General features: G+C 57.3%; 1 protein-coding gene across 3 annotated transcripts in view; it reads right to left on the bottom strand.

Annotated features, from left to right (window-relative positions):
• The window catches only part of CACNA2D2 (calcium voltage-gated channel auxiliary subunit alpha2delta 2), a gene marked incomplete at its 5' end in the record, with an annotated part of 138,620 nt that overhangs the window by 101,956 nt on the left and 15,534 nt on the right, over positions 1-21,130 (bottom strand). For all 3 annotated transcript variants that reach the window (XM_080815677.1, XM_080815675.1, XM_080815676.1), the window contains one exon: positions 10,406-10,487. In XM_080815677.1, coding sequence (XP_080671803.1) covers positions 10,406-10,487 — 82 coding nt within the window. The remainder of the gene's footprint in view (positions 1-10,405; positions 10,488-21,130) is intronic.

The following is a 21,130-nucleotide window of genomic DNA, read 5'->3' as shown; positions in this document are numbered from 1 at the left end:
GGGAGCTGGCACCCAGGAGACTCTGGGGCTCAGAGCCAAGCCCCACAAACCCCATTAGCGCCTCAGGAGCTGCACTTGAATGGAGGATTCAGAACAGAGGCGGCTGTGGGGCTGCAGGAGCCGGGGTGCATGGGAGATGGCAGAGGGGAGGTGTTGAGCAGGCCGGGGGGTGGGGGTTGGAATCAGGCCCAGCTGGTGACAAAGCACCTGGTGGTTTTAAGCGGGGAGGGGTCTGTCAGGGGCTACAGAAAGCTCTAGCTCTCCTCTGAGCCTGCAGGCACCCAAACAGTTCGGCTGCCTCCAGAAAGTAACCCTTCAGTCCCGGGCGGGCAGGAAGAGCTACACGCCCTCACTAGGATGCCCAAGACCTGGAAAGGAGGCTCCTGCCCACACCCCTTCACCGTCACAGCGCCCTCATCTGTGAAATGGGAACAATGTCTCTGTAGCCTCACCCCTCCAGCCTTTCCGTGCACTGCACTGGGGACAAAGACGGCCTGCACCAGGCCTGTACTCTCCAAAGAAGGGCCACCTGATTGAGCAGCCATCTCGCGATGCAGACACACTGGGGTGCCAGAACACCGAGCCACAGCCCACTGGCACCTTGTGCCCCTGCGGGGCTGCTGCGCACAGTGGCAGGCGGAGTCACTGGGGACATGTTTATGGTGCACAGGAACGTGGCGGGTGTGAAGGCAAGCTCCTTCCTCACCCACAACTGAGATTTCTCAGCTTCACTAATTAACCAGTTAAGTAGTTCTCGCCTGCTCGGGTGACACAGAACTCCTGGCATCTGCCTCCTCACTATCCCACCCTGCTCTGTAAGTGTGCCCGCTCGCACCTCCACACAGGGCTCAGCCACATACACATGCGTGTGTGGACACACTTGCCCGGTCACACCCCCCATGAAGCATGCACCCAGATTGGCAGGTGCCCACAGAGCACCATTCCCCGTCGCGCTCCTGTCCTCTCTCCCCTACATGTGCTCTCCCAGGCTCTACTTTCACGAGCCTCCGCAGGTCAGAGAGGCATCTCCCGGTGAGTCAAGGGACCAAGAATCCCAGTGGGGGAGTAGGGGCTGCTTGCCTTCTAGGTCTGACTGCTGTGTTCAGGTGGACCCTGGGGAGGCCTGGGCAGGGCCCTGCCTTCTGGTCACAATCTCCCTACCCCATAGAATGCCCACAAAAGGCTCCTGGCAGCTCCTGCCTTCCGTGCATACCCAAAGGATGCAAAAGCTGAAGGGAGTGGGGTGCACTGGACACTGTGGGCCTCTGCGCTGACCTGGAGGGCTTCCTGGGGAGGGAGCTGTGGGCTGGGTTTAAAACGGGGTGAGGCCTGGAGGTGAATGAGGAGAATGGCAAGTGGACTAGGAAGAGAAGCTGGGGTGTCTAGTGGGGACAGGGAGGGCACAGGGATGGCTGGGAGGCCCAAAGCCTCCCCATTCTCCCTGTGCAGGCCACATACCTTGGCCAGGCCTTCAAGTCACTCCGGGAACGGCCCAGTCTTCCCCGCCCCAGCCTGACATCGGGGTGCCAACACAGAGCGGGCTCTTCTCCTGGGCCCTTCTTCAAGGCCCCTGTACCTCCATCCCTCACAAAGAGTAATCGGAGACCCTCTATGTGGGGCCAAGCCTGGCAGATCCCATGCAAGCCTACCTCTCCCAGGGCTTCTAGCACTGAAGGTCTACCTTGATGCACTGGCTCTGTTTCCCCATGGGGGGCCAGGTGCTTCCCATGGTCCTGTGGGGCAATCAGAGCCCTGGTTTCCCCCTTCTTTGTCCTCAGATGCCTGCCACTTTGCTTATCTGTCCACTGAGCAGTCACTAGCTAAGCACTCACTCCTGGCCAGCCTCGGGGTACAGGCAAGTATGTACGTGTGCCCCCACCCCCGTGTGTGTGCAGCCTGCTTCTCCACCCGGACTGTACAACCTCTTCGAGGGGGCCCAGCCCCAAACCCCACACCCTTAGGCCAGGACGCTCAAGCCTTAGGGCTTCCTAATTGATGAGAACCCAAGGATGGACAAGGAGTGGGCTGAGGTGTCTGTCCAGGATCCCCCAGCCTCAGTCCACACACTCATAAGGAGCCAGCCAGCTGCCCTACAGAGCCACCAGGTCCTAGGGCTGGGAGAAAAGTACGGGAAAGATGGGAGGTTCGGGCTTCTGTAACGTTCTCCAAACTCTCCATCTCTGCTCATGAGGACAGGAGAGCCATGCTCAGAGAAGGTGGAGGGAGGCTGCGTTGACCTGCCTGGTCATGGTCAATGCTGCTCCTGCTGCCCCTGGGGCCGACTGTGGTTTGTCAGAACCAATTACTTCTCTCCCTCTGCCAACTGCTTGGGGCTCCACAAATCTCAGGCAAGTGTCCCCATGGCTGCCACTGATCCAGCAATGGATGGGGGTGGAGGAGCAGGGAGGAATGCAGCTCGAGTCAGCCGTACCCGGGGGCCCAGCATGGAAACCCCTTCTGCCCTCTACCCCCATCCCGTCTGCCACCCTTGATCATGCACACCGGCCCCTGACTCAGGACATGTATCCGCAGTGCCCTCCAGGGATGGATGCAGAGGCCAGCAGGGAGGGGAGCAGACCGGGTTCTGTTTTCAGTAATCTGCAATACTGGGTCCCCATCGGAGCTGACCCCCAGCTGTTCTGCTATCAGGCCAGCCTCTCTGGGGACCCTAGAGAGTTCCTCAGAACAGTCTTGCTGTGTGAGGGGTAAGAGGGGGTGTCTTGCGTTAGTAAGCCATCCACTTCAGGGAAGGAGTGTGCAGCAAAGCCACGGGTTCTCAACCCAAACTTCCAGAGAGGCACTCGGTCGGCCTGGTGAGGCATGACCATGCCTCCGAAATGGTCTCTTCTTTAAACTGAGGGACCCCACACTTGGCCGGCTCAATTAGAGCAGCCTGGGGTCATGGATTCGAGGCCCATGTAGGGTGTGGAGATTACTTACACAAATAAACTTAAAAAACAAAAACTAAAAAAATAAAATAAAATAAACGGAGGAACCCTAGTCACGAACTTTCCAGAGATCCTTGGAGTTGCCACCCTCAAGAACCCGTGATCCTCAGCCTTGGCCTCAGCCACACCATTTTCTGACCCAATAACCTATCCTCAGTGCCCACACCTGGGGCTGGCCCACAGATCAGTGGTTTCCTACCACTTCTGCACTGCCAGCCAAGGCCCATGCCTAATCCACCAGGCCGGGAGACAAGCTGCCAGCTGGTTGACTGATTTGAGAGATTCACAGGCCTCTTCTGGAGTATTGGGTACCTTTCCTTCCCCGCTGCCCGCCTCCTCCCTAGGGGTGTCTCTGTAGCTGGCTCCCCGGGTTTCTGGCTCCAGGAGTCACGCCCCCTTCCGTGGCCCATGGGCCCTGTTTCTTCAAGCCCTGCCTCTCCCTCTAAGGTTCCCAAAAGATGCCATGGTCAGCCAGTGCTAGAGACAGAATTATCTGTGTCGCCCCCAAATTCATATTTTGAAGCCTAATCCCACTATTTGGAGTTGGTATTTGGAGATGGGCTCTGTGGGGTGTGATTAGGTCATGAGGGCAGAGCCCCTTGTGAAGGGGATTGGGGTCCTGATTAAGGACCCTGGAGAGATCCTTCCCCCTTCTAACATGTGAGGAAAGCAAGAAACAGCTGTCAATAAACCACGAAGTGGGTCTTCACCAGACACTAAATCTGGTGACACCTTGATGTTGGACTTCCCAGCTTCTAGAAACATTAGAAAGAAACTGTGTTGATTATAAGCCATCTAGTCTATGGTATTCTGTTCTAGCAGCTGGAACGGACTCAGACGGCAGGGACGAGAAAACTAATCTCCAGATTCCTGGGCTGAGCCAAGCAAAGGGGACACCACGGGCATCTGAGTTTCCTCAACCTGTGACCAATTCCTGGAAGGGCAAGCAGCTGATAGTGGGGAGGGGAGCACAAAGGCACCCTCACATTTATAGGGCTCTGTCCACAGCCTTTCCTTGCCCCAGGTCCCTTGAGACCCTCTCATGTCCCATGAGGACAGAAGTGCTCGGATCCCCATGTCACGAACGGGGAAGCAAGACTCAGAGCGCCAGGACCCCACGCTCCAGGTCCCTCAGTGTGGGAAGGCCCAGCCCTGCCCACTCCACTCTTATCACCCACTGTGGAGTTGCTGCCTGTGGCACAGGTTCCAGGTTCAAGTTCCAGTTCTGCCACTTACCAGCTGTGGGACCTCTGGTAGGTCTCACCTTTGGAATGTACAACTCTTTCCTCCTGCTCTGAGCCGGTCCCTATCTGAAACGGACCTCAGCCGTGGCCCTGCGGTGGTCCTTCTCCCATGCCTGTACTACCAGCCATGGGCCTGCTGATCCCACCCAGAGAGGCTCGCCCACAGACCTGTGGCCTCCACACCTACAACCTCCACAAGCGGCTGGGTAGCAGCTGCTCACTGAGGCTGTGCCAGAATTCCAGAAGCCTCCTCGCAGGGCTCCCTGCTCCAGTCTCCCGCTGCAAGACTCCAGAGCGAGGGGCTCCTGCACTGGCCAGGGAGGCAACCACCCACTCATGCTTGTCTGGGGACTTTCCTGTCACTGCGCCCTTGCCTGCTGTGAGGCTGTTCTGACCTAACACCCCTCCCTCTCTGGGGAGTAGGAAAAGTAGAGGCTTGGGAGGAGACAGGGGCTGAGGAGGGCACAGATCTTGGCCTGGTGCTCAGAAGCCAGAGACTCCAGGAGCGGGTGCCCCTGGAAGGCATGGCCAACATAAGCCAGGGTCCCCGGGCAATGTGTCTTCTTCCCACCTTCTCTGGTGGGAGGGTGTATGGAAGGGGTGTTGGAGACCCAAGCCAGTCAGCTGGCCCGCAGGCAGGAGCTCCTGCCACTGATGAAATGGCTTTTGAAAAGCTTCAAAAATGGAATTTTCTCCTGGAGGCGACAACAGAGTGTGTGGGGAGGGGGCGAGCAGGACACACAGTCTCCCCGCACAGTGCTCAGGAGAGAGCACTCCCTGACTTCGTGTGGGGGAGGGGCAGAAGAGCCCCCCCACCCACTCTGGGCGGGCCTGGGAAGGAAAGAGGTTGGGGAGCAGGCTGGGCTGGGGGCACAGAGAGGGGGTCCAGGCGGGCGAGCTTCGGCCAGGCTTCCATGCATCTGCTTCTGTGTATGTAATTACGTTCAAGTGGCGGCCTCACCACGTTTCAGACGTCCTCCCAGGAGCCCCTCCTCGGCCCCATGCATCCCCGCTGGGTGCCGAGCAAGAGGACCATATGGAGGGAATAATAAGACAATTAACTTTCCATTAAAGAATAATATATGTGGGTTTTTAGGGAGGCGAGCGGCAGCAATCCCTACCCAGCGGCATATTTCACACCCGCGCCCCCCACCACCTCCACCCCGACGCGCCCCACATCCTGATCATCTTCACCGGGAGAAAGGAGGGCGCTGCTGGGTCTCACTGGGGGGTGGCTGGAGGAAGGGTGGGGGCTTTGGGAAGAGCAAAAGCAGAGCCCCTATGGCTAAGGTTCTGAGGCTTCCGGAAACTGTGGGGAGGGGCTTTGATGGGCCTGGCTGGGGCTCCCTCAGAACCCCTCACCTGGCTATGAGCTTGTCAGCTGGGACAGCTGTGCTGGTCTCCAAGGGCGGGCAGGGTGGAGGGGGTCCGCCTGGCCAAGGAGCTGCAGGCCTGCCTCTCGGGGCACATGTGAACCACAGAGCCCTGAGTGAAGGACCAACTGTGGGTTCTGGGGGTCATCACTGTTTGAATTCCCCTTTCCTGGCCCTCCAGGGGCTGTAGGGTTTCTGGGGACCTCTCCCTACCCTGGCTTCCTTTCTTCTCTTCTGCCCCAGCCCCTCTAGGGTTCTGAGCTTCCCGGGCACTCTTGGCACCACTAACCCTACCTGAATATCCAGATTCCCAGAGAGGACCCTCCCCAGATGGGGGCCAAATGCAGCCTTGGCTACCACCCCTAAGCCAGTGTGTGGTAAGCATAAGTTTTAGGAATTAGTGGTACCAGCCAGCAGGGAGGGCTGGAGGGATAGTGGGAGGCCTAACTCAAAGGCATGTGTGAAGGGGCCCTGTCCCTGCTTTCCTGTCCCTGCTTCCCTGCACCTTAGGAAAGGGGCCCTTGATGTGGCCAGACTTTGTCCTTGCCAGGAGCCAGCTCCAGATGTGGCACTCCACAAATATTAATTACACATTCCCAGGGAGCACTAAACAGGCGGGGTACAGGGATGGCCAGAGGCAGACAAGATGGGCTGGGACTGAGGCACCATCACTGGTTCAGAAATGCCATTCTTGGCTACCCAGAGCAGTGAGGATGCCATCATGGACCCCATCGGTCTGAATCACCATGCCTGTCCAGAGAAGCACAGCACTGCAGTGGGTGGGGGGAAGGGTAGGAGATTTGGGCATAGGGATCTCTGAGTCCTAGGGTCCTATTCTCTGTGGACACAGCTCAGCCACTGAGGGGAGGGGCTGCCTCAGGATAGTTCTTCCAGGCAGGTCCCAGACCTGCACCTCTGGCTTTGGTACTCCTCCCCAACCCCACTACTGCCTAACACTGGCTTGTTGGGGCTCCAGGATGGGACTGGCTCATGCAGACAGTGGCTCAGGACCTTGGTTTTCCCATTTGTATGTTAGGACCACAGGAGTAACCAGCAGCCAGCAGCCAGGCTAAGGCTGTCATGGAACTGAGGCAACCAGGGATGCTGACAGGGCTCTAAGCCGTTTCTGCCCCAATCAGAAGGTGAGGGAGGAGAGTTGAATGTGACTGAGAAAGGCTCCCATAGGCCCAGGCTTGGCTTGACCCTTTCCAGAGAGTGGCTTGTGGCCCCAGATCTCTGTTCCCAGCCCAGCTTTGGCCAGGAAGCCTTCCTTCACCCCAGAGAGAGGATCTTCTTACTCTCTGTTTAGAGACCCTCCAAGGAAGGCGTCTCACCCAGGTCAGGAACATGTCTCAGGATGGTGCCACTGATAAGCCACAGGTTCTTCCTCATGTCCGACTCTAATCTCTCCCACTTTGCTTTCCCGCGAAGTCCCCAGAGTTGTTCCCCTTCTACACTGGACACCCAGTCAGGCGTGAGTAGGTTCCTGGCTGTCCCCATCAGAGTGACCTGGGTTTCAGAGCAGGGAGACCGGCCATTGCCACATCCTCCCCCACGCACCCCCAGGCACCTGATGAATTATTCATCCTGATCAGTCTCATTATGCAAATGATCTCAGAGCCCAAGCATATGCTCTCTGCTCTTCCCCCGCCCCATTCAGGATGGGGACAATATGGTGCTGATGGGGGAGGGCAGACAAGGAGCTTAAGAGACCTTGATCAGCTTCCAGGGGTTCTGGAGAGGGCAGGCCACAGTAGAGTCCACACTTTTGTGCCCTGTGACATCAGGAGTAGGCCAGGGCTTGGGGGTAGGTGGGGCTGGGGAACGCAGGGGTTGGGGGGGCATGGCTCAGGAATGTCTGGCTAAGCATGGGGGTGGGGATGGCCCTTGAGCACCAGGCCACAGTGGGAGCACCTGTTATATGCTGGCCCTGGGCTCAAATGGGGAAACGTGAGGGGGTCTTTGAAGACCACCCCCACACCCCACCTTGGTGTGCTTTGCAGATTGCCCCCACACCCCACTAACCTGTAAGTGGGCCCCAGTCTACGCAGCCATACCCCCATGGTGTTGTGCTTGGGAGGAGGAAAGCACCAGGGCAAGGAAAATGCTCCCAAATGCCACTGTCTGCAGTTTCTGGACTCCTGCAGCTGCCAGCTCTTGTGGCACCCAGCTTCTGGGAGTGGGGTGGCCTCCAGGACTGGGAGAGGGGCAGAGGTCAGCCACGCAGGGGAAGAAGGCCAAGGGGGCCCTGATCAGGACACCCCAACTTCAGGTGTTTGGGAGTAGCACAGAATCAGCTCAGGGAGGCCTGGGGAGGACCCTGGGGGCTGAGGCTGTCAGCTCAGCAGAGCTGAGGCCAGAATCCCCGGGAGCACCCGCAGTTGGGTTGGGGCTCTGCTGCAAGCATCCCCCCGACCCATCAGAGCTGGGCAGGCGCTGGCCCCACAGGCGCTCCCATACACGTGTGAAGGAGAACCATGGTGACTCTATCAGGTCTGGGGTATCATGTCGGGGGCGGGGAGGTTGGCTCCCTCCTGCTCCCAGGGGATCGTCCCTTGCCTCTAGGATTTTTCACCTGCTTTCTTGCCACCCACTTCACCAGAGTGCCCAGCGCCAAGAAGCCGTTGCAGAGGTGTCAGCAGGAAGTAAGAGGCTGAGGAAGCAGGTGAGAAGAAACTGGAGCAGGACAGAGAGCCGCTGGAGAGCTGGCAGCCACTGCCAGGCGGAGGGGTGCCAGGAAGAGTCAGCTGGGAACGCTGGATCAGCACTTTTCCGCCTGAGGCCAGGCTGGCCACCGCCGTGCCAAGCACAGCCCCTGCTCCAGCCCAGCTCCCCACATCCTCAGGCTTGACCTGCCCACCCTTCCAAGAGGTGCAGCCAGGGGAGAAGCAGCGCCCGGAACAGAAGTCAGGAGCCCCGGTCCAAGCAGCCAGCTGTGTGACCCTGGTGGTGGGTGGCTGGGTGTGTGGGGGGGGAAGGTGTGCTCACTGATGAAAGTGTCTGCAGTCACTCACCTCCCATCAGAAAGGAAGGGGCCAACAGGTCCTCGGAGTGAAAATGATCGGTGAGGGAAAATCAAACTTCTAAAAAAGGGGGTGTACCTGTGTCAGTCCACCCACTGTTATTCTCACCACGTCATCCTCCAGCCAGACCTTCCAGCCACACCACAGACCAAGAGCGAGGATCAGAGAGGGTCTGGGACTCGCCCAGGAGCACACCAGTGGGGGTGCCGAGCTGGGCTTCCATCGCTGGTTCTCACCAGCCAGGGAGCTCAATGGTTCAGACAAAACCAAATCTCGTGCATGAAATGTGGGCATTATCTTCTCATTGGCAAACATCCGAGGTCTGATTTGCCTGTGATTATAAAACAAATAGTGTCCTCAAACGGAGATGTCAAGGCACGGGGAAGATTCTTGACAGGAGGTGCAAAGTTAACAACTGATGTGGGGTACACCTTATGTTCCAATACAAAAGCTGGAAAGGCACACGATGCACATTCCAGGGTACTATCATTTCTTCATTAACCTGCACGGCTACACTTGGCAGCGCCCACTCAGAACCTAGTCAGTGCCGGGTGCAATTCCTGAGCATAAACTGACTTGTGTTCCGGAACAGCTTTTCCTACAGAGCCTTCTCTGGAAAGCTCTGCTGGCCTCCAAGTACGGCTGAGTCATCGAGAGTTCGCGGGAAGAGTGGGATGGGGGTTACTGCAATTCAAGCCCAGCAGTTAGGGCAGGGAGGTTCAGAGAGACTGGGCTACAAGGGGGAGGATACCCAGCAAGCTGGGGGCTGAGACCTCCAGACCCGGACTCCCTCTCCCTGTCACGTTACCACCTTGTTATCCAGCCCTGATCAGCCCCCTCTGTGCTGGGGGACAGCCCCATCCACAGCCAGTGACAACATACTCACCACCAGCCCCATTTCCTGGGTAGCTACCCTAAGCTAAGCAGGTGGAAAGGACCAAGGTTAAAATCCCACGAAAGCTTCCTCATAGAGGTTACACCTGCTGATCCCAGTCCCGACCAAGAGGCATGTCACAAACAGTGTCCAAACCTGGCCTCATGGCTGAACCACCTACAGAAACTCTTGTTCACCGTGCCAGTCCTGGGACAACCATCCATAGGAGAACCGTTACTCCTCTGCTCGGTTCCGGGGGCGTGGGGCCCAAGCCTGTGGCGAGAGCTCCAGCGAGTCCCTGGGAGTCCCACCCAAGCAGGCCAAGAGCTCAGCTCTCAGAGCCTCTGCATTTCCACATCGAGAGCGACGGCTCAGGAACCTGACAGCGACACATTTTGCAGCCTTCTGGGGGTGACGGATGGCCTGCTCTTCACATCACTATTTCAAACATTAACATAATCTCCGAGGATGAATGTGGCCGTTTGTGCCTAATCAATCACCCCTCCTGCCCTGATCCCTCAACTTGCCAAGCACCGGCTTTCCACCCATCTCCTGCTACGGCGCGCCCTGAGTGGCCCGCCATGGCTGCCCCCTCATAGTGTGGACGGTCCCTCAGCCTCTGGGTACAACTGCACCCACAACACCTTCCAGGGCCTGGCCTCCTGCCTCAGGCACTACTGCAACACAGACCTCCCCCACTTAAAACCCTGAAAGCCTGGGGCACCCGAGTGGCTCAGTCGGTTAGGCATCCGACGCTTGATTTCAGCTCAGGCCCCCCACCCCGACGCTTGATTTCAGCTCAGCTTCAGAAACTCTAGAAGTTTCCCCACCTGCCCCAATGGGCCCAGCAGTGGCCCCCCCATGCCTAACCTCACTCCTTATTTCTGGAGCCCCTCTCCCATTCACACTCAGAAGAGCAGAAAGCACAGGGCAGTGGGCTTACCTCACGGAGCTGCTGGACGCCCCCAAAAATCCGCATCACACCGTCGATCTCCTGCTCCAGGCGCCGGGCCCAGTGCTGCATCCTGTGTGCAGAGAGGAGACAGGTATCAGGAAGGCCCCCCTCCCGAGTGACCCGGGGCACGACCAGCAGCAGCCACTCCTTCAGAACCTGATTTTCATTGGAGGGGAAACAGAGGCTAGCAACCGGAGTAAGCCTGTGATTCCCTTTGAAGCCCAGACCTGGTGGCCCAGGCTCTCCTCACGTACTGTCGGACGGCCAGGGAGGAGAGCGGATTGTCGTTGAAATGCGCTGAGGGAGTCCAGCAGCTCCAAGAAGCCTGCAGGGAGACTATTTTTCACCGTGAAGAGCCAGCCCTTGATGTTGCTGCTCTGAACATGGGGACTCTGGACACCAGGGAAGAGGGGGACATGAGTGAGCCATGTGGGGGCTGCTGGATGGCAGAGCCTCCTGTCCCCGAGGCTGGGTGAGGCCTGAGGAAGGGGAAGGAACCTGAGTCACTGCTGTCCTCACCAAGCCCCTGGAGCTGGGGAGGAGGTTCCTGCCCCTGCGGGCCTCATCTGAGAAGCGGACCCGGAAAGCTTCAGTGGAGGCGGCCCTCGCCTTCCCAGCAGTCTGACACACAGAAGCTATTGGAAGCTCACTGCTGCCTGCAGGTCCAGCTCAGACCATCCCGCCCCTTTCTGGGGGCCTGGCAAGCCCCAGGAGTCCTTCACCTGAGCCACCAGCCTGAACAGATCTCCTTCGCACTGCCGTTACTCTGGGCTCGTTCTGACCCACCAGTGTCTCGGTTTCCTCCCCCAGAAACTGGGGATAATCTGGGGCCACATTGTAGGGTATGAGGAGGACACATGAGAACAGGTGGTCCAGGGTGCTGCACCGGGATATTTGTGAGTGGACAGGAGGGGCCGGTGGCCTCAGGGCCCAGCATTCCCAGCCCACACCCACGAACAGGAATGGCCTCTGGGGAGAGGCTTGGCCCACATTCTAACCTGTGACTTTCCTTTAGGAAGTGCCAGATCCAGTGAGCAAAACCATAACAGTCCTTGCTAAGAGCCTGCCAGGGAGATGTTCTTCACACTTTCCAAGGTGTTCTCTGCTGTGATCAAGGGCCACTGCCCTAATGCATCTGAAAATCTGAAAAGGCACCTCAACTTCCTCACCCCAGCACACCAGGAACAAGGCCATTCCAAGGAGGGCTCCCAGGAGAGTTACCACAAAGATTTAAATACACCATGGGGTAAGCACAGCCCATAGGGCAAGGTAGGGGGTGGTGATACCAGCCCCCTAGTCTCCAGAGGAGTACCCCAGAAACCACAGGATCCAGAAGATTGAATCCGGCCCTAATACGTGCCCTGGGCCGGCTACCTCCCCCACCTTCCCCAGCGCCACTCAGGACCAGGACACTGCTAGCTCCCTGGCTCACAAGCGCTTGAGCCTCCACCCCAGCCCCCTGCCCCACATCCATCCTCAGGCCCATGGCTGGGGGCTGGGCCTGTGCCATTGTGTGTGCCCCGGTCGGTTGGCATGGGAACTTGGAGCAGGAGGCGGGCGGATCACTAATTGCAATTTGCCAAGCTGAATGTCAGGACCGTGATGGAAAAAAAAAATATCAACATCAAAAGCAATAGGTATTAGCTTCAGCTTGTCGCTGGCTGAGCCACAGCCTGATGCCTACCTCCACTCCCCACCACAAGGAGAAAGCTAACCCTAAGCCCAGGAGGGGGCCAGGCTGCAGACCAGGCTACAAAGGGCAATCAGGCCTTTGCTGCTAGCCAGGGGAGGGCAAAGCCCAGCAGAGAACCGAGAGCCTGCTTGGCCCCTGCTCCTATGTGCCGGGTGCTGATGGCTTGGCTGTGGCTGTGGGTAGACAGCGGGGCAGGTGGCTGTTTTGTGCTCCTGAGATGGAGCCTGGGGTGGGGGGTGGGGCTAATGTTGAGGTGGGTTGCTGTGTCCAGCTAGGTACAAAAATGGTTGAGGTCAAGGAGCTGGTCTCTGAAGAGAGCCATTAACTCTGCCCTGGCCCTGACCCTGACCTCAGCCACTCACTCACTGGTCTAGGATGAATGCCAATCATAATCATCTCTGGCACTAGTATGTACAAGGACACCCATGCTGTCCATGGAGTGGTGCCAGCATGCCACCTGCTCTCTTACTTCAAGCCTCACGAAGCAGCAAGCATTATCATCCCCATTTTACAGATGAGGAAACTGAGGCACAAGGGCTTTATGTGACCAGCCCAAGGCCAACCACCCAAGAAGCAACAGACACAGAGCCTGATCCACGAAGGTGCTAGAGTCATCCAAGCGAGCACGTGCACCCCCTCCCAGCTCTGCATCCAGGATCGTCGCTTTGAGAACCTGAAATGGGCCATAGTGGGAATATTTATACCACAGAAATCGGCAAATGCTACAAATCACAGTCTCCCCACCCCCAGAGCGAATTGTAAACATTTACTCGCACACCACTGATCCGGCCCCAGGCTGTTGACTCTTTTCTAGTGTATCTCTAGGTCTCTGGTTCTAGGATTTCACAGATAAGTAAAAGAAAATTAATTAGAAGAACAGACATGGATGCCAAGTTTTTATTTTGTTCAGACAACACATTATTATTATTATAATCACCATCATTTCATCTAAAAAGGCTATTTCAACACTAAAAGAATTTTAGAAGAGCCAAATCTCAGGATAAATCCAATTCTTTCCAAGACACACACCCTCTTTCCTCCTTCCCACTCTCTCTCTCTCTCTCTCACACACACACACACACACACACACACACTCACATGTACATACACATGGCCTCCCCACTTCCACCCCCAGGCTGAGCAGCTCTAGACTCTGCTCTAGGCTGCAGAGACCGGTCTGCCCATGATATGGCAGGACACACATCCTCCTGGGGGCTGGGGCCGGGGGAACGTGGCTCCAGCCCTCTGTCTGGTGCCGTGAGCCTGATGGACAGACAGACCTCAGGCCCCCATGGCACTGCACATCAGAACAATGCCAGGGAAAACAAGTGACTCTGATTATTCACCTAAACCAAACCCAATTAGGAAGGCAATATGTGTGTCCCAGTATTAAAAAGAACATCATAGATAAATCATTTCACTGTCACCAAGACGAGATTCTGCGGGTTCCAGGGTTTGGCTGGCATTTCAGGGCTGGCTCCCAGGCGTGACACTATGGGACCAGGAAAGCCGGGAGTCAACTCTACACCTCCAGAGCTCCTATCTGAGGGTTGGAGAAAGCACGCACCAAGCCGAGGCTAACGTGGCCAGGCACAGTCACAGTCACACTCCTGGCAGAACGGCATTGGGGCTTTGCAAGTATGGGGGAACATATCAGGGTCCATGGCCCCACTGGGTCAAAGGCAAGCTGACCAAATCTTGCCTGGGCTCCCATTAGCCCTGGCTTCGCAGTGCCTCGCTGGTCGGACGGTGCTGCCCATGGGTCACCCTCCCCACAGGGTAGGCCCACCTGCTGGTTCCCTGCATCCTTGTGATTTTCCATGCTCTTCACCGAGATGACACTGCTTATCTCCAAGTGTCTCTAAGTGCCAAATTAGTAAGATAGGGAGGAGAGAGAGTGTCTGGGAGGAGGCACGTGCAGTCAGGGGCTGCAGCCCTCAGGATGACTGCTGTGGGCAGGAGAGGCCGAGGACAGAGCCTTGTATCTCTGTGCCCTCCATGTGCATGAACTCAGGGAGGTGCAGGCCCTGGGCCCCCATTCTGCACATAAGAAAACAGACGCCCCTGGCAAGGCAGGGCATATACGTAAAGGGAAGCCAGACCCATCCTCCTGGCTCCATCAGTTCCCTGACCCCCAGCCTTGCAGGATGAGGTAGCTTCTGGGAAGCCTCAGGCACAGGTGCCTCTGTGACCTTGACCTTGACCTTGGGGAGTTGAGGTCTCTTCAAATCTCAGTATTCCTGTCTGTAAATAGGGGGGATGACTGACTGGAAAGCTTCGATGGCCAAATCCACATGGCAGCCTTGATGCCTAATTACCAGGCACTCCCAGGGGCTACAAGAGCACCCACAGCAGTGTCCCAGTGCTCAGGAAAGCTCCTCCAATGACTAAATGACCGCAACTAGGGAAAGGGGCGTGGAGGGAGGGAGTGTGGAAAGGGTTGCCGGAAAGGCTGAGGGAGACAGGGAGTGGGCACAGGGCAGAGGGGCACTCATCCTGGGCCTGGCAGACTGAGGGGAGCCAAGCGGGAGGAAGGCCCAAGGACGCCAGGCCTCACTCTCCAGGGCAGACTTCAAAACCACAGGCAAGGGAGCGAGGTCATCCTCATGTGGGGTGAGGAACTGGGGCTGAGGACCCCCTTCAGCAGGCAGAACCACCTAGAGCCCAGCCCGAACCTGGGGAGGCCCTGGCCAGCCTACAGGGCATGCTCTGGGGCCTCGAGCTCTGAGGCCAGCTGCACAGGCTCCCCCAGAGGGGAGGGGCAGGGCAGGAGGAGGGGGTAAGGGTGGGGGAGAGGGAGGAGGGGAAAAAGGGAAAAAGCCCATGTGCAGATGCACAGCACAGATTAAACTGTTGCCAGTTGTTAATTTTATACGCGAAGTTGTTGATCAGAATGTGATTTAATTGTACAGTATAATCCAGGCTTTTGGAATAAATTATGCAGAAAACTCATCTATAATTAAACAAATCAAAAAACCAGAGACAGGTGACACGGCAGGTTTACCCTCCGAGGGCACGGGTGGGTGTGGGCGGCTGGACCCTGTGGAAGGGCGAGGAGGAAAGGAGGCAGGGATTGTTCCAGAGCAGACAGGGGCAGGTCCAGGGGGGCCAGGGTCTAGCAGGGGCCTCAGGACTCCTGACCTCTGCCTCTGTGGGCCTCTTTACCATTATGGAGGCATTCCGCCATCAAAGCCCGGCTGCCGGCTACCTCTACCAGGATGACTCCTTGGATCAACCTGGTTCCCTGGGGGACCTATGAGCAGTCTGCAGTCCTCCCACTAACTCAGCAGAGCAGCCATCACGAGGGGGCAGGTGGGGGGTGGGGGGCAGGGGTGGAACTGCAGGTGAAGCAGGAGGGGTGGACGGCAAAAACAGGATGAGGCTGGGGTGGGTGAGGGGTGTGGGGCCACCTGCGGCTCAGGGCATGGGAGCCAAGCCTGGCAGTGGCAGCAGCCCACAGGTCTCCTGCTTCTCTCGTGACAGGCTGGCCAATTATTCTCCCGGCTCTGGGGGAGGTAATGATTTAAAATAAATTGCTATTTAATTATTCTGATTATATTTCAGCTGGCCTGCCACCTCCCACCTTGGTGCCTTCACAGTCTTCTGAAGGGGAAAGAAGAAAAGATAGGGCGGGAGAAGAGTGGTAAGGGATAGACAGATGGAGACACACAGACCAGGAGAGAACCCAAGAGGGCTAACCCCAGCCCAGAGGAAGATGACGTGAGTGGGCCTGGAGAGGGTGTTTGTCTCCCAGCAGCCACCCAAAGCGCAGATGGCAGCTGTGGTCCCTGCTGAAGCAGAACCCCGGCCATGGCTGGCCCTCCCCCTGGACCACAGCCACATTGCAAATAGCAGTAAGCTCAAGGCTGTTGCACCCCGGGATTGTGGCATCTCCAGAGCCACCTCCACCAGGGAGTCCTCAATGAATGCTCGAGTAGATGTCTCTCTCTACCCAGACTGAGTGCCAGGATCCAGTCCTGGCTCTTCTGAGGCCTTGAACCAGGCCTCAGTTTTCCCATCTGAAAAATGGCAATAAAGCTCACCACTTGTCTACCTCTCAGGACCCAAAGAAGAGGCAGTTGAAAACCACGGCCCCACGGAGGGGTTGTCAGCAATGCTGACTGCCCCACACATTCATATGCTCAGACCCACAGTCCAATCTTCTTCCTCAGACCTGCAGCTCGCTAAGCATAGGATGGCTGTGCCTATGCCTTAGACTGGCCTCCGGGTGGGCTGCAACCCCTCCCTGAGTGGCCTCAGAGACCCTGACACAGGTCCAACCCTGTGGGAGAGGCCCGGCCTCTTGAGATCAGAGCATCCTTCCCCATCCGCTCAGGAGAGAAGATGCTTGGGCCTTGGCGTCTTTCAGGGCTCAAAGCCCAGGGTATCACCCCCGATCCTGATTTGATCATAGCCTGCTGAGGATGGCAGAGGGCAAAAGTCTAGCCAAGGTCATTGGCTCCTGAGAGGTCAGCTGGGTTCAGCCACTCCTGGCCAAGGACATGAAAGTGCCTACAGATATGGAGGACAATCAGCACAGGGTGATGGGGAGCGTGCTGGCTCAGCTGATGTGGGTGTAATGAGGCTCCCCTGCTAGCCACATACCCCCTCAACAGGTAAACTGAGGCACAGGACTCAAAGGACTGGCCCATCTTCAACTGATTTATAATTCAGCTAAAGAAACCCCTGTAGTATAAGCAACATGGTACTTGCCCCCCCCATGTCATGCCCCTCATCCCCCCCACCCCCCTCCCATGTACATAGGGACAAAGGCAGCCCACTTATCACAAGCGACTCTCAGAGACCCTGGGGAGCTGGGGAGGGGCTGACGCTGCCGAAGCTCGAATTAGTCCAAATCCATCGGCCTCGACTATGTGTGTCTTGGGACCCTGCCCAAATACTGCTCCTTAATGAGGTTATTAATTACGGGCTGTCCCTTCCCTATCTTTCCCCGGGAAAAAGCTTTTCCTTCTAGTTGGCTCTCAGCTAGGAGGCAGCCGTGGCAGCGAGACTGTGCCTCCCCCCTAAGACTAACAGTGAACAATCAGCCGGCTTTAATTAGGGCGCTGGGTCCAGCCCAGTATTTACTCCTAATAGCTTGACTGGGGGAGGGCAGGAGAAACCTGGAGCCAGTGAGCAGCATGGCCCAGGGCTGGGAAAGCCAGGCAGCCTGCATGGCCCAGAGATGGATGGAGGGTGTCCGGACTCACACAGCAAATGGTCACAGACATCGGCCTCATTCCCCACAATCAGTGCAGGATTAAAGGTCCACGGGGGCTCCAGCCGACAGGAAGGACCCATAGATGAGGCAAGCCTCAACCAGGGACGTGCCGGCTGAGACGGGGGAGGAAGTTTCTCCAGTAGCATGGAGGGTCCCCTGCGCCTGACTTCTGTTTCTGCTATGGTTAGCTGTGTGACCTTGGTAATATCCTTTCATCTGCCGACGCCTCTGGTAACTCGTCTAGAAAGTGAGGTGGTCGTTACATCCACAGCTACGGGGGTTCCAGAGCAGCCCCTCGGCGGGTCCCTCCTCACCACGCCTGGTATGGGGTTTTCCAGCAGTGGGGAGAAGCCCATAAGGGGGACTGCTCCGGCTTCCATGGGAGCAGCCCTTGCAGTACCAGGAGCGCGGCTAGAGAAGTCACCAAGGAGCGGGGGATCCAGGCCAGAGCTCCACTAGGAGGGTGGGGAGGGGCCCTGGGGCCACCTCACCTCTAGCCCCTGTTGTGTACCAGGCCCTACTCTGCGGTGACATCCAGTACAGTGCTTGGCCTCTCCAGACCTCTGTTTGTCTCTCTTTGTCCAAGAAGGGGCAGCGTGAGGCCTCCACAGGCCATATGGGCTCTAACTGGGGTCTCCCTGCCGGGGGCCTGCACCTGTGAGTCAGCATCACAGTGGTGACAGACTAGCGTTCTCACTGCGCTGCCTCAGTTCACCTTCATAGCAGTCCAACCCTCACCCCCACTCCTCAGAGGGGGAGACTGAGACACAAAGCAACCGAGTGTTGTGGCCAAGGTCACACAGCTAATGAATGCCCATCAGGACAACACACACTTCTCCTCAGGACCCCAGTCTCAAATGCCCAGGTGCTGGCGTGCCCTGGCCTCTTGGCCATCTAACAGATCTCTCAAACTGAATGGATACCAAACCGAGACCCTGACCTCCCTCTGCAGCCTCACTCTTCCTTTTCTCCTTCACTGGCCACCTCCCCCAGCAAGGCTGATGGCATCCTTCCCCTTGCTCCTCAGGCCACACTGGCCTCCTCCCTGGGACTTGAATACACTCCTATACTCTGTGCACAGGCCTTCGCACATTCTGTTCCCTCCACCTGGACTGCTCTTTCCTCAGAAGTCCAGGAGGCCCCCTTCTCACCCCCTTCAGGTCTCTGCCCAGGCCTCACCTGCTTGGTGAAATCCACTTCCTCACCCCACTTTAAGTTGCGCTCCCCCCCATCCCCTACCCCAGAACAGGATCCTCACATGCCCCCTGGGGTTACTGTTTTAGCTAGCATTCCACCAGACCTCCTCTCTTTTGTCTCCTGCCCTCCTAGAGAGAGGCACCTCCTGCTCTTTGGCCTGGAAGAACAGGCCAGTTGCTGAGTGGCGGTGGCCCCCAGAGTCGGAGTGACCTCCCCACCATCCTGCCATAGCTGGCGTGAGGCCCGCCCAGCAGCAGGCAGGTAGGTTGGGCAGCGGAAGCCTGCAGAGGGGCTATAAGAGCAGAGGCTGCCCCAGGGCTGGCCCAGGAGGCCCTCCCTTTCCCTGGCTCCTCTCCCTATGAATTATTAAAGCTCATTCATGATGGACCTGCCCAGGACTGGGCCTGTGGCTTCTGTGCATAATTCATGGCTCTCCCAGAAGGGCTGGGTGCTGGAGCAGCCAATTTTTCCAGGAAGCAAGAAGAAAGTGTGGAGAAGGAGTAACCCAGTCCTGGGCTATCTTCTGTGTAGCTGCATCTCTCTGTGCCATCTGGGGGCACCCAGCACCTCCACCCACCCCTGCCCCATGCTGCCTTCTCCTGTACACTTGAATTCTGGTTCCTGGGGCCTGAGTCCATGGCTTTGTGCAGGCTCACCCACTCCTGTCTCTGTGCCTCAGTTTCTCATCTATGGACAGATGGAGTTGTGGTGTTCAGACTGCAGTGGCAGCAGGATCAACCACCTTGGTTCCCCTGGGGGGACAGCATCATGTGTCTCCAAAAGATACCAACACCCAGATGTCATCATTTGTGCATTTCCCCACAGACTAGAGCTGGGACGAAGCAAGGAGCAAGAGGAGTTCACGAACCAGCTGAGGCCTCCCCAGAACAAAGCAAAGGGTCCAGGCCAAGGACACGGGGTATCTGCCAGCCACTCTGCCCAGGATCCGCCGTCTGCTCCCCAGGCCAGGAGCCACCTGCCCTAGTTACTGGTACAGATCATGGCCATTTTTGGGTTGTAGCACCTGCTTCTCACGCCAGGATAATTCCCAGGAAATCGGGCACAATGGGAAGGTAACCCCTACCCAGGCCCATGTAGCAAATGGGTAAACTGAGGTTTAGCGAAGCTGACCCTTAGGAGATTGGTATATTGACGCAGCCCCCGTGCCCAGCCCCATGCTCTGGTAGGGGAGTCATGCCCAAGCCTGGTCTCGGGAAGTGCACGGTAGGGTTGAGGCACCTGTAAAGGTCACCAGGTAAGTCACGGAGGGATCCAGGAGCTCCAGCCGCTGGTCCCCGCCCCACAGCAGTAGCTGCAGCCTGACTAGAGGCGGCAAAAGAGGCTCTCTCCATGTGTCACCGACTACTTCAGTCTGATTCTGTGATTCACATGTCCCTATCTCCCCTCCTGCACATCCTCCCCGCCCCTCAGCATGAGTCAAATCCTCACTGAGCCACAAATAGCCGTCCTCTGTGTGCATCCTCGACATGGCCTCCTGCCTTGAGGGAAACAGAGAGCGCCCCCAACTCAGGGTCCTCAGTTCCTCCTCAGGGCAGAGATCCCCCCAGTGGAAGCTGGCAGACCCCCGGAGGACACCCAGGTACAGAGAAGAGGTGGAGCAAAGACCAGAACCCAACCTATCAGGGCCAGCTTTTTTCTCTGGCCTTGACACACCTCTACCAAGTGACCTCCACCAGGAAGTCTTCCTGGATTTCCCCTACTTCCTTTCAAATCCATAGTCCTTACCCTACCTTATGGACCCTTGCCTTAATTTGGTACTATAGCCTGGTCCCATCACCAAGCTCCCTGCAGAACTTAGCTTGCAGTCTGGCAAAGAAGAGTCTTTTGGAAGTGCCTACGGATAGATTTAACTAAACATCTCCCCCTCACCAGACTGGCCCCTACCCTATTCACCTACCTTAGCAGTGGGAAAAGGCTGCAGAGCAGGGCTGGGAAAGGGCCTCCAACTTCCATAGGTGGCAGAGCACCAAGGAAAGGACCAAGGACCAAGGATGCTGGGTGCTCTGTGTGCAATTCCCGCTGACATCACACAGCACCCTTCGCTGGGTGAGGACCAATCCAGGCCCATTTCATGGATGAGGACTCTGAAGCTCAGGGGGTGAAGCAACACACCCAAAGCCACAAAGCCAGTCCGTGCTGAACCAGAATTTGAACCCAGCAAAGTATGGCACCAGAGCCCAGGCCTGTCTTAGTCTAGCACCTCCCTAATCCCAAGGTGGATGCCAATGGCCAAGATCTAAAGTAGGAAATAGGGTGAGGATAAGGACCAGTCCCCACTTATGACTGTTTTCAGCTCTGAGAAGGGGCCCGTCCTCACATCCGGGCCCCTGCTGCCTCCCCAAGCAAGCCAGAGCTGGGTGTAATTGGGAAGTTCTTCCTTATACCCCACCAGAGCTGCCCTACTGCAGGCATGTTGTCTTGGCAGTGAGGAATCCAAGCCCCACAGTGTGCCAAATCCCACCTTGGGAAGCCTGGACTAAGGTGGCGGGGTGGGGGTGGGGGGGATGCCCACCTCCTCTGGGATTTGCTTCTCACTGGCGCCTGGCTTCTCAGAGCCTCGAAGCTTCATGTAAATCGAATG

The sequence above is a fragment of the Martes martes genome, assembly GCF_963455335.1.
Source record: "Martes martes genome assembly, chromosome: 1".
Taxonomy (NCBI): domain Eukaryota; kingdom Metazoa; phylum Chordata; class Mammalia; order Carnivora; family Mustelidae; genus Martes; species Martes martes.
This window is presented reverse-complemented; position numbering and strand designations above follow the sequence as displayed.